The 15142-nt window shown below is 34.3% G+C and overlaps 1 protein-coding gene across 9 annotated transcripts in view; it reads right to left on the reverse strand.

Annotated features, from left to right (window-relative positions):
* Positions 1-11621: 11621 nt before the first annotated feature.
* Positions 11622-15142, reverse strand: part of Ih (hyperpolarization activated cyclic nucleotide gated potassium channel Ih) — a 147495-nt gene continuing 143974 nt past the window's right edge. For 6 of the 9 annotated variants that reach the window (XM_018521900.1, XM_018521903.1, XM_018521899.1 and 3 more), the window contains 4 exons: positions 14708-14825; positions 14308-14584; positions 12674-12809; positions 12266-12412 (listed from right to left, as the gene is read on the reverse strand). In XM_018521900.1, coding sequence (XP_018377402.1) covers positions 12266-12412; positions 12674-12809; positions 14308-14584; positions 14708-14825 — 678 coding nt within the window. Of the gene's footprint in view, positions 12413-12673; positions 12810-14295; positions 14585-14707; positions 14826-15142 lie in introns of all 9 variants that reach the window. The other 3 variants (XM_018521904.1, XM_018521896.1, XM_018521901.1) reach the window with 2 other exon arrangements.

The following is a 15142-nucleotide window of genomic DNA, read 5'->3' on the forward strand; positions in this document are numbered from 1 at the left end:
GATAAAAAAAGCAATATAAAGTTTCTGTTGCTTTGTCTAATTTTTTTCATGTAGTACTTTTATAATATTGATATGGCATAATTATTAAATTAAAATTGATATCAGGCAGTTGTTATCTTACTTTCTCAAAAAATTTATATAAATCTATAATTTTTTAATTTTTTATTATGAATTATCACACATTGCATGTATGCACGTTAAATAATAATAATAATAATAATAATAATAGCTTTATTGAAGTAAAAGAATTTGCATGTAGACACGAACAAAAAACATTCACACTGGAAATGGGAGGCGTTAGACGCTATAAATTTTTGAAATAATTTATTTTGTTAAACTATATAAAGCACATATTCGTAACATATATACTGTAGTGAGAGTGGATAGTGAGTGATTGGAGTGACAGAGTGAGTGAGCGAGTCAGTGAGTGAGTTAATATGGGTCAGTAGACTTCGCTGAGCACTTTTCGATAAAAAATATCATCACTACGACCAGTGTGCATTTAACGTCATCAACGATTACATACGATATAATTCTCTCTTCGATACATATGTATACAGTCGTTTCATTACAGGTACCTATCACTTTGTTGTATATGCCCGCTATTTCTCGGCCGCGTCCTATATATATCTCGACTGATTTACGTGTCGCAATAGTATGTATAATACTCCTACTCCTACGTACCTACATTATAAAATCGACAAACTCCTTCGCTGTTGATTGATTAAGACTGAATGTAAAGGAGCACAGTAGCGGCAATACGTGAAAATTCTGTTAAAATACCGGCTATCGCGCTTCGCGTTTCGTAGGTTGAGCCCGTAATGAAATATTGTGGAGTGTGCGCCCATCGGTAGGAATTCAAATTTTCTTCCTTTTTTAAAATTATTTTTGAGATGTGTCGATACGATATTTTAGCAGAGCAGTTGACGCCAATTTTATCGATCTGACGCGACATTGATATACAAGATGTTTCGAAATTGGCGAATCCAAATATCATATCAAGAGAGTTCTTGAAAGAAAAGTTAAAAACTTATTTACCATTTTTCATTCCGAGCAACAATTTTTGAGCAATAGTTTTCATTCCAAGTTTTTGAGATGTAAACAACCACAGCTTTGTTATTTCGCGTCTTATGTTACGATTCATGTATATTAACTATAATAGTTTAAGGATTAGCGCTATAAGGCGAATATCATGGCGCACACCTTTGCATCATTTTTGTCAATAAAAGAAATTTTTCGATTATGGTATTTTGATTCGCAAATTTCTAGACATCTTGTATACTTGCATTAATTAATCGAGATTGCTTTAAAGCCTATCGGTCGATTAGTAGCTGGTCGTTTACTTTTTGTTTGTACATATACGATCATTCAATTCTTTCTTCAAGTGACTGTAATAAAGTTTTTTTTTATTATATTACAACTTCTTTTGTTTTTAATCCATTATCAACAGGACCGACTCGTTCGCACGTGGAGAAAAGTCTCACCCGAGATGAGAGGTTGGTATTATTACTCTACATCATCAATCAACGATTATTCGTCACGACGCTTGTTAACAGCGAGTTAATTAATCTTGTTTGTGTGCCTGAAATTGAAAGCTTTCTCCCTTGCGAATTCCGCCGGTGTTTACGTTTATTGCAATGCGCGACATCACTCGGTCTTTTATATTTTTCATCATCACACACATACACACATACACACTCTCTCTCTCTCTCTCTCTCTCTCTCTCTCGCTCTCGCTCTCACTTTCTTTCTCTCTTTCATGTATTGTCCGCTTGGCTTATTTACATACTACATTGGGCTTCAACTGTACACGCGGATATATACCCATATGTATATTCAATGTACATAGGTACTCAATTCCCATTCGTTCTCGTTTCTTGTGAGCGTAATTTACAATAAACTAGTTTTAACGTTTTCATTCTCGTCATCGTCGCCGTCGTCATCGTCGTCGCCGTTACCGTCACAGTAGTTGTCCTCGTTTGAATATCGCATAACTCACTAATACACGCAGTATTCGACACTCTCATTTCCGAAGCTTTAAATCGTACGCATAGCAATCTCGGTTTTATAAAGGTCGCGAACATTTAACCGATCGCTGAATCGCGTTCTTATTTGGAGCGACTTCGGCTCGTTTTTGATAGGACTATAAGACTGCTTGAGCTTCGTAATCTAAAGACCATGGATTCAATTGGATAAGATATAATTTTTACCTAACTTGATTTATTATTTGCTATCACATAAAGAACTGATTTATGAAGTAAATTTTATATAGAGTAGAAATATTCGAGATGAATAAAATTAAATAAATTCATAAAAGACATTTCAACATAATACATTTTGCATAGAACTATCTCAAAGATAGCAAAGATCTTAAAAGGCTAATATTTTCTGTATGATTCTAATCTTTTACCATATATGATATTACATTTTATTATTTTTAACTCGATTTTGATAAAATTTATCAGGTTTTTGACATGTGGAATGCATGGTCCTCAGCAAACGATGCTGTTGAAATCCGAAAAAAGACAAACTTAAATGTATTAAGGAAACATTTCTCAACGCGCAGAAAAGCGATCCGTAATTTAATGTACTATCAGTTCGCCAAGAAAATTCTGCTATTTCGAGAGCAATGCAATTAAATTCAGATTTAAACAATTCTGTAAAAGAATTCTTGGTATAACATAACGTAAATATAATGTCTTCAATGGAAGTCGATATCTGCCTCTTCTTTTATTTAAGCAAGAAAATCTTAAAATTGATGTGTATGCTTTGAAATGTAACAGCAGTAGTACTGTAATTATATGTACAATTTTAATGGTATGTATAACTAAGCTCTTAAAGTGAAAAAGATCCTGGAACCGATATTATCATATTTTTCATGATGTTCCGCAATGCAATCAATATCGGCATCTTTGTGATGATAATCGCTGTTATAACAAGTATCGTATTATATGTATATATTGATTGCGAACTTTGACGTAACTATCTCCTTTTCTGCGACGAATTTGATAATAAATATGAAGAAATAAAATGTGCGCGGAGATATTCTGAATTAATTGTTTCACACGAAATGCTGCATATTTGTCACCAAATTTTTAATGAAAATACTTAGATGCATCTTCTTTGTACTTTAAAAACACTCTTTTATAATTCAAAATCGAGACACATGATTATACATATAATTTTAATTTTAATGAATAAGAAAACAGATATGTGAAAATATAATGCAATTTAAAAAATTAAAATATTTGTAATTATTTGTTTTACAGTGTGCACGTTAAATTTAAGTATATACATCTAGATTTTAGAGCATTTATTAATATTCAAATTTCAAATGTATTTTTTTAGTTGCGTTAAGTATTGAATAAAATTAGAAGAAGTAATTGATGATAATTTTACATTAATCTTTCATGTATTAGTCATGTATTATTTATCTCGCGCGCTTCTGTTCTACTACAGAAAATAAAGATCCTTCTATATTTTCACTATTCCTTGTAGAAAAAACTACGCACAAAATTGTAATACAGTATAATACAGTCACATTTACATGAGTCATAGGATGGAGGAGAAATCAGTTTTTTGAACAGGCAATACTATAATTGCACCAAAGTATTTATTCTTAGAATAAATAGCAGCGAAGGCACTAAATTATATTAATATCTGTTCATTAATGATTATTACGAAAGTAAAGTTAACATTTTATCAGCATACAAGTGCCGTCTAGAAATAAGAACAATTCCAGAAACTCTATTCTTTAAATTTTTACAAATACTTTTTAATTACATTTCATTTGATGCATTTCTTTCGCATTTATTTCCTATTATGCAGTAACATAAACTCTTTGCAAAATATATCGCAATGTCGATTTGGCGGACTAACGCTGCAATAACGAATATATTTCACGCTGATCGAAATTCTAATTACGACACTCGCCAATAACTCATCGCAACCGAGAAAAATTAGAGTAAATGTATTTGACAGACGTTTACGTTAGTCGCGTCGTAATGCGTGTGGAAATCTATTGACGAAATATACAAACGTTTGCCTTATTTTCGCCGACTTCAGCATAGAGACGTCGTTACTTTTTCCCCACTACGTGATTAATCTTAATACTTGTTTCACTTTGAAATTGTTCTCTCCGCTACTTATACGATTTATCGCGATTGACTTCACTGGTAGAACGCGTGTCGCTTTGTAATATTTTATTTGCAATTCATCCTATATATATGTACACGTCTGTCCGCGCGTCCGTATACATCGATAACACGTTCGTTTTATGCGATATTTGATAGCGGCAATCGGAAAATAATCTCCAGCGAGAAATACTTCGATACAACTCTAGTAGTCAGATAAGAAATACAGTCGTCGCAGTCGTGTGTTTTACATAGTTGCTATTTATAGTAGAGTTTTATAAAGCTTTGTTATATAATAAGAGCATATCTGGACGTATTGCAGTGTACACGTACGCGCGGACATATTTAACATAGATTACATTATCAGTGATTAAATAATAGCATAGAAAATAATTGTTTTCCTCGCCACGAAGCTAGAGTCTTTCAACTATTTTGCCATTGACCTTTGATACTTGATATTTTTTACTCTCATTTTCTTATACATAGTTTAGTTTTTCAACTAGTTAATCGCTAGTGTGATACTGTATGAAATCTCGGAGTATGCATGTACGTGTGTGTATATGTGTTTGGTTGTGTATGCTGCACGTGTTTATACATTCGCGCTCGTCATGCTTCGTCGCTATTCGAACGATTATGTATGCGGATGCACGTATAATTTCGTCGGCAGGCAGGACACAGTATGTGACGATATGCACTAAAAAAAGACGTTCTTTTTTCGGATAAAAAGCAAGAACGCTTTTGAATAAGTGTCATAAAATATATTGCTACAGAATGTATGATATCTTAAATAGTATGCTATTATTTATAATTTGATTTATAAATGGCCGAGTTTCTCTCTTTCAACGATGAGAGTAATACAGAAATAAATCGATAATACCGAAGAATACGAAGATTGTGTTGTCAGAATTTGAATTTTATATTTGAATATTTGAAAAATCGCTTTAATTAATTGGCTTCATATCTGCTGAATATCACACGTCTGAAAAAATTTGTGTAATTGCGATCGCGATATTGATAACTGAATTAAACGAGAGAAATTATCGCGTATATATTCGTATCAAGTATAATGCCGCTAGATAAGAACATAATTTAAAATACGCGCGCAATTTTGTTTGAATATTTTGAATACAGATTACTTTGATTGAATTAATTGAAAATTACGAAAAATAACTTTGCATTGCAATCAAAATAATTAATAACCGTTCGTAATTTTTTCATGATTTTTCAAATTTATTATTTCGCGATTGTGATAAAAAAAAATTCACGTGCAATATAAATTAGATTTCTTTAAACTCTCTTTTACATAAAAAATTTCCGTTCTGTTTTCTTTAATATCCGTGATTCCTCTTTTTCCGTATGGCACATGTATCAAGGCGCGGCATTTAAAACTAAAAAATATTAGAAAGAGAAATAGTTCATGGTATTTTCATGTTGACTCTCTCTACAAGATGAGTTATGGAGTTTAAAAACAGATAAATAAAATTTTGTTTTCCTATACGCGAAATGTATGACGTAGAAATTAAATGGACGGGCGAAGTTGAGTATTGCTATCGATGGTATGTACATGATTAATGATCGCTCTTTCACTCACTAGAAATAATTCAATCTTAATATAATACATTTAATTATATATACTCTCACTTTACACCTTCATCCCTTACTTGTATTTTCACGCACTTCTGAGAAGTCTCACATACACTGTTTTAGAGTGATTGTTCAACTTCCATCGGTTATTTGTTAACGTGATTACACGTATAATATCTATCGCGATCGATCGCGATCACGGTATATCTTATGCGTGCACGCGGTGAATGTAGGTACTCTTTTCTACTTATGTTTTTCTTTGATGTGCATTGGCTTTTGACTCATTTGCCTATTGTGTGTGTATATGACTTTGTGTACACCGTATGTATGTATGCTTGTGTCTGTGTGTACCATGTGTCATGCGTATGACATGTTTACTTATTATATTATACCTTCTCCGCCACGGTATCTCAATTATACAGTAACATTTTGCTAAGGCATTCGTTATGGCAAGTATATTTTAAAGGTGCCGTGTCTAAATACGCTCGTGAAATACTTCTCGTACACTTTATAAAAGTAGTCGGCCGGTTAATTCCCTAAATATATATAATATAGCCAGGCTAGGATCGAATCGGTTTTTTTTTAAAAAGAAACAACGGCCCCGTTAGAAAAGAAGTATGACCTCGATTCGAATTTATATATATTTATATTTATATATATATAGGTATGCGGCTTGCACATTCGCGGCCCGCGCTAATTTTTCCCTAATCGCATGCAGTTCCTCCATCTAGATTTGTACGCCTAATTATCCCGTTAGTAAAATATATCGAATTGCAAATTGCTACGTAAATCGCAAAACGAGAAGAAGTTAGATCTCGAAAAGCACGAGTGTGTGTTCCTTCGGCCAGAACGCGTACGGCTACTAACTTCCACTCGGTATAAAGAGTGACGCCTAACGAGGTGCAACTGCATCTCCGAGATGTCGTACGATAGCTTGAGATATTCGTACATATCAAGCGTTATTAGCTGAAGGTCTGATTGATTTTCTCGTTCGAATTAATTAAATGCTTGCTATTAATTATTGCTTACTCACAGCATGAGCTGACTTTAATGAAATACGTACAGCATCGTAGAACGGCGTAGTCGGCATATTCATTTATTATTATTACTTTGTATTCTTATGACACATGTCAGATCTTTTGCGAGTAATGGCATAGCATTAATGAAAGTAATTAGCTCGCTCTTGCAATTAGAATTATTGAAATTTATTGAAATTTATATATATATATATATATACATATATAAATTTGGATAAAACTGTCATACATTTATTTATCCTGCACGTATTCTCAACGAAAGAGTCTAACTATATTGGATTCTTTTAGTATCAATATTCTCAAATAATCAAAGATATGTTATATAAGCTACACCATTAGCATCGCGAAAGATGCCGACACTGTACTTACAAAGAATCGCAGCATTCTTACTCTGCCATGTATTTCATCTAAATTTTTGTATTATTTCTGCAGCTAAATTTTCGAAAAGTTTTACTTTATGAAATAAGTAAATCTTTAGATCGCTAAAGAAACGGAAGCGAAGTCGCATAGAAAAGTCGAAGCACATTTCATTGAAGTATCTCTTTCCTCTCATTCATCTAATCACTTCGTTCAATCAAGCAAACTTTCACTATAACTGATAATGCTCCCCGCTGTAGTCTGCTTTCCTTCGCACGCTCGAAAAAACGATCGTAATTACAAACGCAATAACGTGTAATAGAAAAAACGGTAGATTCATATCAGCGCCGCAACAGCGTACATACATATTCATACCATAAGCACGACGTCGAATTCCCGCTCATGGTGTGAACCCTGTAGAAAACTCTTTCGTAGAAAATTGACGCTAGGGTAATGTTTTCTTCATTTTATTTTTTTTTTACAAGGCGTACTACACGCAGGTTTCCCAGCTAGCTGCCCTAGTTTTCACACGGTGTCACGATATTTTGAGAGACCCAAAAAGCACGAAAATTAAAAACTTCTTAATATGAAATTCTAATTAGCAGCAGATATTATTGAAACAGATATGATATAAATTCGATGAGATCGTCGTTTAATGCGACTTCTGATGAGGGATTATCTGCTGCTCTTTCGATCGCGGAGTTCTATGGCTTCTAAAAAAAGAAAGTATAGCATGTAATAGCACCATTGCATTCAAGAAACTGTTAAGATCTACGTGATTACACACTTCTATTTAATATTATACAAGAATTACCGCACGCGCATATGAGCTCTGATGTGTGCATATTTCGTTGTTTCAATCACATTTGATTTTCGAACAGCTCTAGAAAAACAGACAATGGTAGCGGATCTTCAAATGATACGTTCACATTTGTCAATATAGTTAAAATAATTGTAAACGGTCAATCGGAATAATTTTATATATTGTAGATGTGTTTAATAGTGTGCAACACATAATGGAATAAGAATAAAATATATTTTTATTGCAAACCGTAATTGTTCTGGGAGTACCGTGTCACCGTGCGAAAACTATTGAGAAACACTTAACAGCGGATCATCTAATAGCATTTTATTTAGCTTTGGACAGTCGCATGTTTCTTTGTCGATCGTTCTTACAGCTTTTGATCCTTGAAACCGGAAACGGAAATAGTAAGTCTACTTCGAAGGGAAGATAATTTTAAACAGTCGTTCTCTCATTTAGCATGATATTTAACGAATGAGATTACCGATGAATACTCGAGAGATGTACAATACGTGGAAATTTTGTCCAAGTCTTAAATCTGCTTTAAGTGAACTGCGAGATTGAATATTCTAAAAAAAAAAAACGAGTACAATAAACGCTATACCAGTCAAGCGTTTTTGCTGAGCGCATTTTAAAAACAATTCTCGCATCCAGCGAATACTTTCGCGACATCTTTCAACAGAACGATTGATATGTGAGATTTGAAACACCCGTTTACGATTTCGTCCTTTTCTTCGCAGCATCCCATTCTGCATGCTCTATATAGATCGCGACTAAATTGACGCACTTTAATCAGCCTCGGACGACAATTGTATCTAATGCTCTTGTAATCCAGTGCACGCTATCCGGTTAATTTCTTGCAACGAATAGACCCGTGTTTCTCGTCTTTTTTTTTTCAATTTCGGGCTTCCTACCTCAATTCATTACCGGTACAGACACTATATGCGTCCATTTCCGATTTCCGGATCTATTTCCCCTCCCTCTTACCCTCCTCCCTAGTCTGATCCAATATACATATATTCCGCTGTTTACGCGCGACTTGACTCTCAATACAAAAACTATTCATCTCTTTTTTGTTTTTATTTAATAAGTGTCTCACTCTTGTCTGTTTATGGAGTAAGGTTCACACGCCTCAAATAGTCACACGATTTCTCTGTTTAATCCTAAAGAATTATTCTCCCCCGTCTTCTTTTTTGTAGTGCGCTATAGAAATGTGTATCTCCTTACGTACATATTACGTACGGTATTATGTACACGTAATATTTCGTATATGTATGCGAGTAGAGTACTAATACAGCACTTCCTTGCTGCAGTTTCTTTTTCTTTTTTTATCGTTTTATCGACATAAGTAGACAGTGGCTAAATAGTGTCTATCAGTTAGCAGTGGTAGTAAGAGTACAACTTCCTCTGTTTCTTTTGTATACAATCACTTCGTTCTTTCCCTCGCACTCGTCTCGGAGCACAGTAACAATGTTATATATATTTATTTATTTATAGTATTTATATATTAATGCGTACTCTCTTAGGCCCGAACCGGCAGATTAATCCTAGACCGTTCGTACAGATTAAACTATAAAAACGTCGACATGCGGTCTACGACTACTCTACCATTGGAATGTTTTGACCTTTCGTACGCATTCTCTCTCCTTACACTCACGTGGCTATTATGTAGTATTTATATTTATATTTATATATATTGAGTATGAGACGTGTGTTGAAGATGTGTAAATAATGACAAAAAACTATGTCTCTCTTACATGAAAAATAGGTACTTTTCTCTTTTTCATTTTCTCTCTCTCGTTCTCTCTCTCTCTCTCTCTCTCGCACGCGTGTGTAAGTGTTCATGTTTACATATGTATATGTATGAAACGCGCGTTTAAACTCTTATGTGAAGATATATGTACATTGATGTATTCGCGATAACGTGTATACACGTCAACTAGAAAAAACGATTGGCTCACTCCTTTTCAATCGTGCGCCCGCTAATGAGTCTCGTCATCATACAAGTAAAAATAACATTCGGGCGTTATTTTTAATAGAGGATGATCGATTTACTTCTCACGCGGAAGAGAGCACCGCAATCTCGAATTTGAGAGAAAATAAGAGCGAATAACTGCATTCGATCGCATGCTTACTAATGTCGAAAGGACGTCCCTTTAATCCTAAAGAGCACAGCCGCGATTTAAGATACTCTACTTAAAAGAAATGTGTTAACTTCATTAATTTTATATGTAAAAAAAAAGTGTTGAAAGAAAATAGTCTTCTTTTTAATGAATTTGATAAAAATATGTTTGCTTTGTTGTAATTTTATAGAAATTCAGGAACGTTATGTTGTGTAACATGATGCTACAAATATACTTGTGCTCTTCGGGATTAAGAAGTAAGGAGCACGGATTAGGATTTACAGTTGTGTAAACTAAATAGTATTATAATTATCTTTTAAAAACTTCTTTAGCCGAATGCTAGGAGGTATTTGAAATGAAATATTCTGTTTGATTTCGGTTAGCGTCTATAAAATACGCAAAGCGAGATCGATCGGTATGGTTCAATTGGCCTCGAAGATATTGGTATTTATAAAACGTTATTTAAAACGGAATACAATAGATCAAGCTCCGGGGGGATTATGATGTATAAACTGCTTGTAAGTATCGGTTTAGTTGGTGTCAAACCATTTCGCACGTAGAGCTGAACATTATAGGGTTATCTTGCAACACGATATTTAACCACTATGCATAATACTTCATATATGTGTATAACTGTATCATTTTTTTGGTAATTTATTTAGTCGCCTAATTATGCGGTAGTGGTGTAGTAATCATTGCAAGTAATAATCGTAACAATAATAATAATTTATTACATAGTATTTATAGCTTTTTTATAGTACATCGCGTATTTTCTTGTTTTCATTTCATAAAAAGATACTTTGCTCGCATTACGCTTATAATTCATTCATTGACATGTAACCACAGCGGCCCGAAGGACTCTCAACAAGTAAACACAGCCTTCAGGCCCTCGGTAGGATTTGTAGAACCGGTTAATTCTTATAATCGCATTTCAAACTCTCTCTTTTTCTGGATTCGTCCGCGGATTCTTAAACGCGCGACCGTAATTTCTTTCTTGCCGATCATATTTCTGTACCAGGACGGTCTATCCGACATTGAGTCGCAATATGTAATCATCACTCGCGGCTTTAGTGTCATTATAATATAAAATGAACTGAAACGTAGCAAAATAAAGGAGGATCTATCAAACAAGCGAAGTCATGGAACGCAAACTTATTTCGCGTCTGAAATCAGAAAAAGAGCCTTCACCGATAAGATATTTTTAACCCATCTTACGTGAACCTTTTCCTCTTTGTTCTTGCATTTCTTTCCCCGCACGGAGTATTACGTTTTTCACTTATTTACGCGGCTCTAATGCAGTACGAAGCTAAGGATAAATCGCGTCAACTTAATCGGAGTACTCTGGTCTTACGACGATTTCTCTATGTTAGTTGTTGCTTTAAAAAAAAGAGCAATCTAATTCTTCACGTAGATTATATTGGTTTTTTCTTCTTTCCTAAAGTGCGAAACGTCAACTTGCAAAATCACAGAGAATTACGCTCGTTACACTGTTACTTAGGATTATACCTAATTTTTTTCCCCACGATGTGGGCTACATATTCTCTATAAACTTCTAGGCCTGCTCTTCGTCGTCTTTGAGATCTTCATTCTTCGCTGCGCCCATCCATCTTTAATATTGCATCTGATGCGACGCGGCGATTGTTCTCAATGAAGAGACACGGCGTAAAACGTGGCTCCATGTTCTCCAACCGAGATACAGATATTTCTTCTTTTTTCTTCCTTGTGCTCGTAAAAGATTAAAATTTCGCGATTGTTTGGAGTTGCTTCGTCATCATTTTCTAAATAAAAGAAGTCGAATCAAGTTTGAAAGATAAAGGGGCCTAAAATGTAAAAGTTTTTCCTTTATTCTTCAAACCTTTCCTTTCCATCACGGAATTATTTTGCGATATATGTTTCATGAAGATTTTATATATCAGTAATAGTATTTATACATTATTGTACTATTTTATTTGTTCGCGGAAATCTGTATCACAGTTGGAGTATAGGACTCGATTTCGGTGGTTTTGCGATCCTGGACGAAAATGCCGTCAGATTAATACAAGAAGGCGCTATAAATCGATTGCTAAAGGACTACTGGCATGGCCGATATCTATGTATAGACCGCTGCTATAGGATCGCCCTAGCACCGGGCACAAAACCACCATAGATATCCTATCGATGAGATAAGTTCTATCATTCTTCCAACATGGAGTCGTTAGTATCTCTGCATATGCTAGTAAAACGAGTGTCGTCATTGATACGAATCTTTGTGGAAAGTGTCGCTCTTGTGAAACATCCTCCGTCCTTCCCTCGTAAGTTCTTGGCTCGCGAAATTGTTTTCAGACTTTGGTCTGGGCAAGAGGCAAGCCGGCAACGTTCTGAGCTCCATACTATGTACCTGAAATGACAAATTTTATTAAGATGACACGCATATGTATCTATTTATTTCTATAAAAATACGAGAAATTGCAGAACATTATTTTATTTATACTATTCGTTCAGATTAAGAAGAAGTTATAGTTGGTAAGATTAAGGATTAAAATATGTCGAGAATAATAATATATTTCTTCTTTTAGTTGAGAGAAGAAATGCCGTAAAAAAGGTATGTACTCATAGCTTAATTATAAATTTTACGAATGTCATTTATTCGTGTACTTACTGATTCTTCACTGGCGCTGGCATGCGCGGCCTGCTCCGCGAGCGCATTTACTACGGCGTTTATCGTTTTTGATTCGCTGCCAAGATCTTCCTCGCGATGAGCCACCAGGTTAGGATTCTTCCCAATTTTGTTTAACCTACAAGGAGAGTATGATTAAGCGTAGGGAATGTCGCACAGGACATAACCGACTACTATTCACACCAAATTCTAAACCACTTAGCAGCACAGTGATTCGTTCCTTTCGTGGCACTTTATAACACCCGCCGCTTATCTGTACTCAACAGCCATTATTATTTGTTTCGATACTACTTGCACTGCTAAAGGTAGTCGAATGAAGTAAACTGATAAAAAAATCACTTATTTTTGTCACACTGATCACAGAATAATACGTGAATATATGAAACAAATAATAAAATAATAAACGATTTATTAAGACCGTATATATATATATATGTGAATACATAACAAATAAGAATATAAAACCTGTAAACGATCGAAACTGGATCTTAGATGCTTAAATAATTTTTATGTGAATTTATATACCATAAGTAGTCTTTTGAATTGTGCACCGAATTAACTGTTTTAAATGACTACATATAATAAAATAGTAATCTCGATAATCAATTTTTATTCAAGAAGTTTTTATAGCTCTATTTTACTTTTATTTTTAGTTATTAATCAAATATTTACAAACTATAAAAATACAATTGCTATTGAAAATATTTTTAACAACAATTGTATTTTTATAGTTTGTAAATATTTTAGTAGAAATCTCGTAACACTGAGAAAATAATTTATAAATTTATAATACAATTCTTTGTATAATCAAGTCTGTATAAAATTGGTTTGTATGTGGACGTGTGACAAAAATGCTATTTCAAATAATTTGTGAAATATGTTATGCCAAATTATAAATAGAACATTATCATGTAATGAATGTGTCGAGAGTGTAAAACTTTTGTCACGATCTCGAACTACAATTGTTATTTATTCACTTGGGTAATATCCGATTTCATGAAATATGCACTATATCGGATATTTTCCCTTTCATGCATGTGAATATAAAACGAATTCCGGTTATTCGAAATATCGTTGCATTAAAGATATTTCGAACGGATTTAACCCTCTCAACTCATTATAAGTATCAGCTGAATTCTGTAAAACGCATGATGCGCATGATGTGTAATTTTATTCTTGTTTAACATTTGATGAACAACAAGAATAAAATGATACATTATGCACATAATGCGCTTTACAGAACGCAGTGTCATAAGTTAGTGCGCTTTTATCATACATTTGTCTCAAATTCTTCCCAACTCCCCAACTATCTCGCTCAAAATTCATAAAAAAGTCAATGAGCAACAATACGTCGCTTTAAATTTTTCCTTCGATAAATATTTCATTGACGTATGTGTGTGTATGTGTGTGTAAAAACAAGCGTCGAATTCTAACAAACACATACGAAAATCGATATGTTGAGGCGAGAGCGACATGATTTCCACAGGCAGCAAATGACTGATCTCCGTTTTGTCGGACAGTACGAAATGCTCAAATAAAGTAGATGGGAGTGGGAGTGATGATTGACATCTATTAGCACACCAACTCGATAGAACAAACCTAACCAAAGCTTATACCTCTCGGCGGCAACACTCTCCATCGTTCTGCGCATTAGGGGATACTGGTCCAATACGGCGTTGAAATGGTCCACCGAGAGGCTGAAGAGATTGCAATAGGTCTCCGCTCGGACCGACGCCACCCTTCTCGCGTTTGTCAACAGACAGATTTCGCCGAAGTAAGACCCGTCCGATAACGAGGTCGCTACTTCGCCGTTTGCCATCACGATATCGACTATACCTTCTTGTATGAAGTACATTTTCGAACCGATTGTACCCTCCTTAATGATGATATCACCTGCAAGTATGTTACATGCTTGAATATCACGCACGATTTCTGAGCGATGCACAAGATTCCTCCTCGTGTTACGCCCAGACGTTTTATTTAGCGAATAGGAAACACATTTATGACACTTGATACCTGGTTGGAAGACTTCGTATCTGAGTTTCGTCACGACATCCGAGACGAAATTCGAATCGGCGTTAGCGAAAAAGGGCACGGACGCCACTAGCGATCTGCAGTTGTAGTTTATCACATCCTGAAATGAAACACAATTTCAATAGACACATCTGCATTTTCTTTAATCTAAATATGGTATATCTTTTCGATGCCTTCAAAAAATCGATACTATGTTGAATATTAATATCATCAATTGGAAGGAATAAAAGATTTCTTAGATTTTCTATCCGCTTTCCCTGAAATATTTTCTCGATATATAATAATATTTTCTCAAAATAGGTTTTTTCTAGAAATAGATATTATGTTGAATATTAATAGATTTATTCACGTTGCTTGAATTCTCAAAAAAATTTGTCTATAAAATAAAATAAATATATATTCATATGTTGAAGAGAG

Source organism: Trachymyrmex cornetzi, unplaced genomic scaffold (genome assembly GCF_001594075.2).
Source record: "Trachymyrmex cornetzi isolate Tcor2-1 unplaced genomic scaffold, Tcor1.1 scaffold125, whole genome shotgun sequence".
In the NCBI taxonomy this organism is placed as follows: Eukaryota; Metazoa; Arthropoda; class Insecta; order Hymenoptera; family Formicidae; genus Trachymyrmex; species Trachymyrmex cornetzi.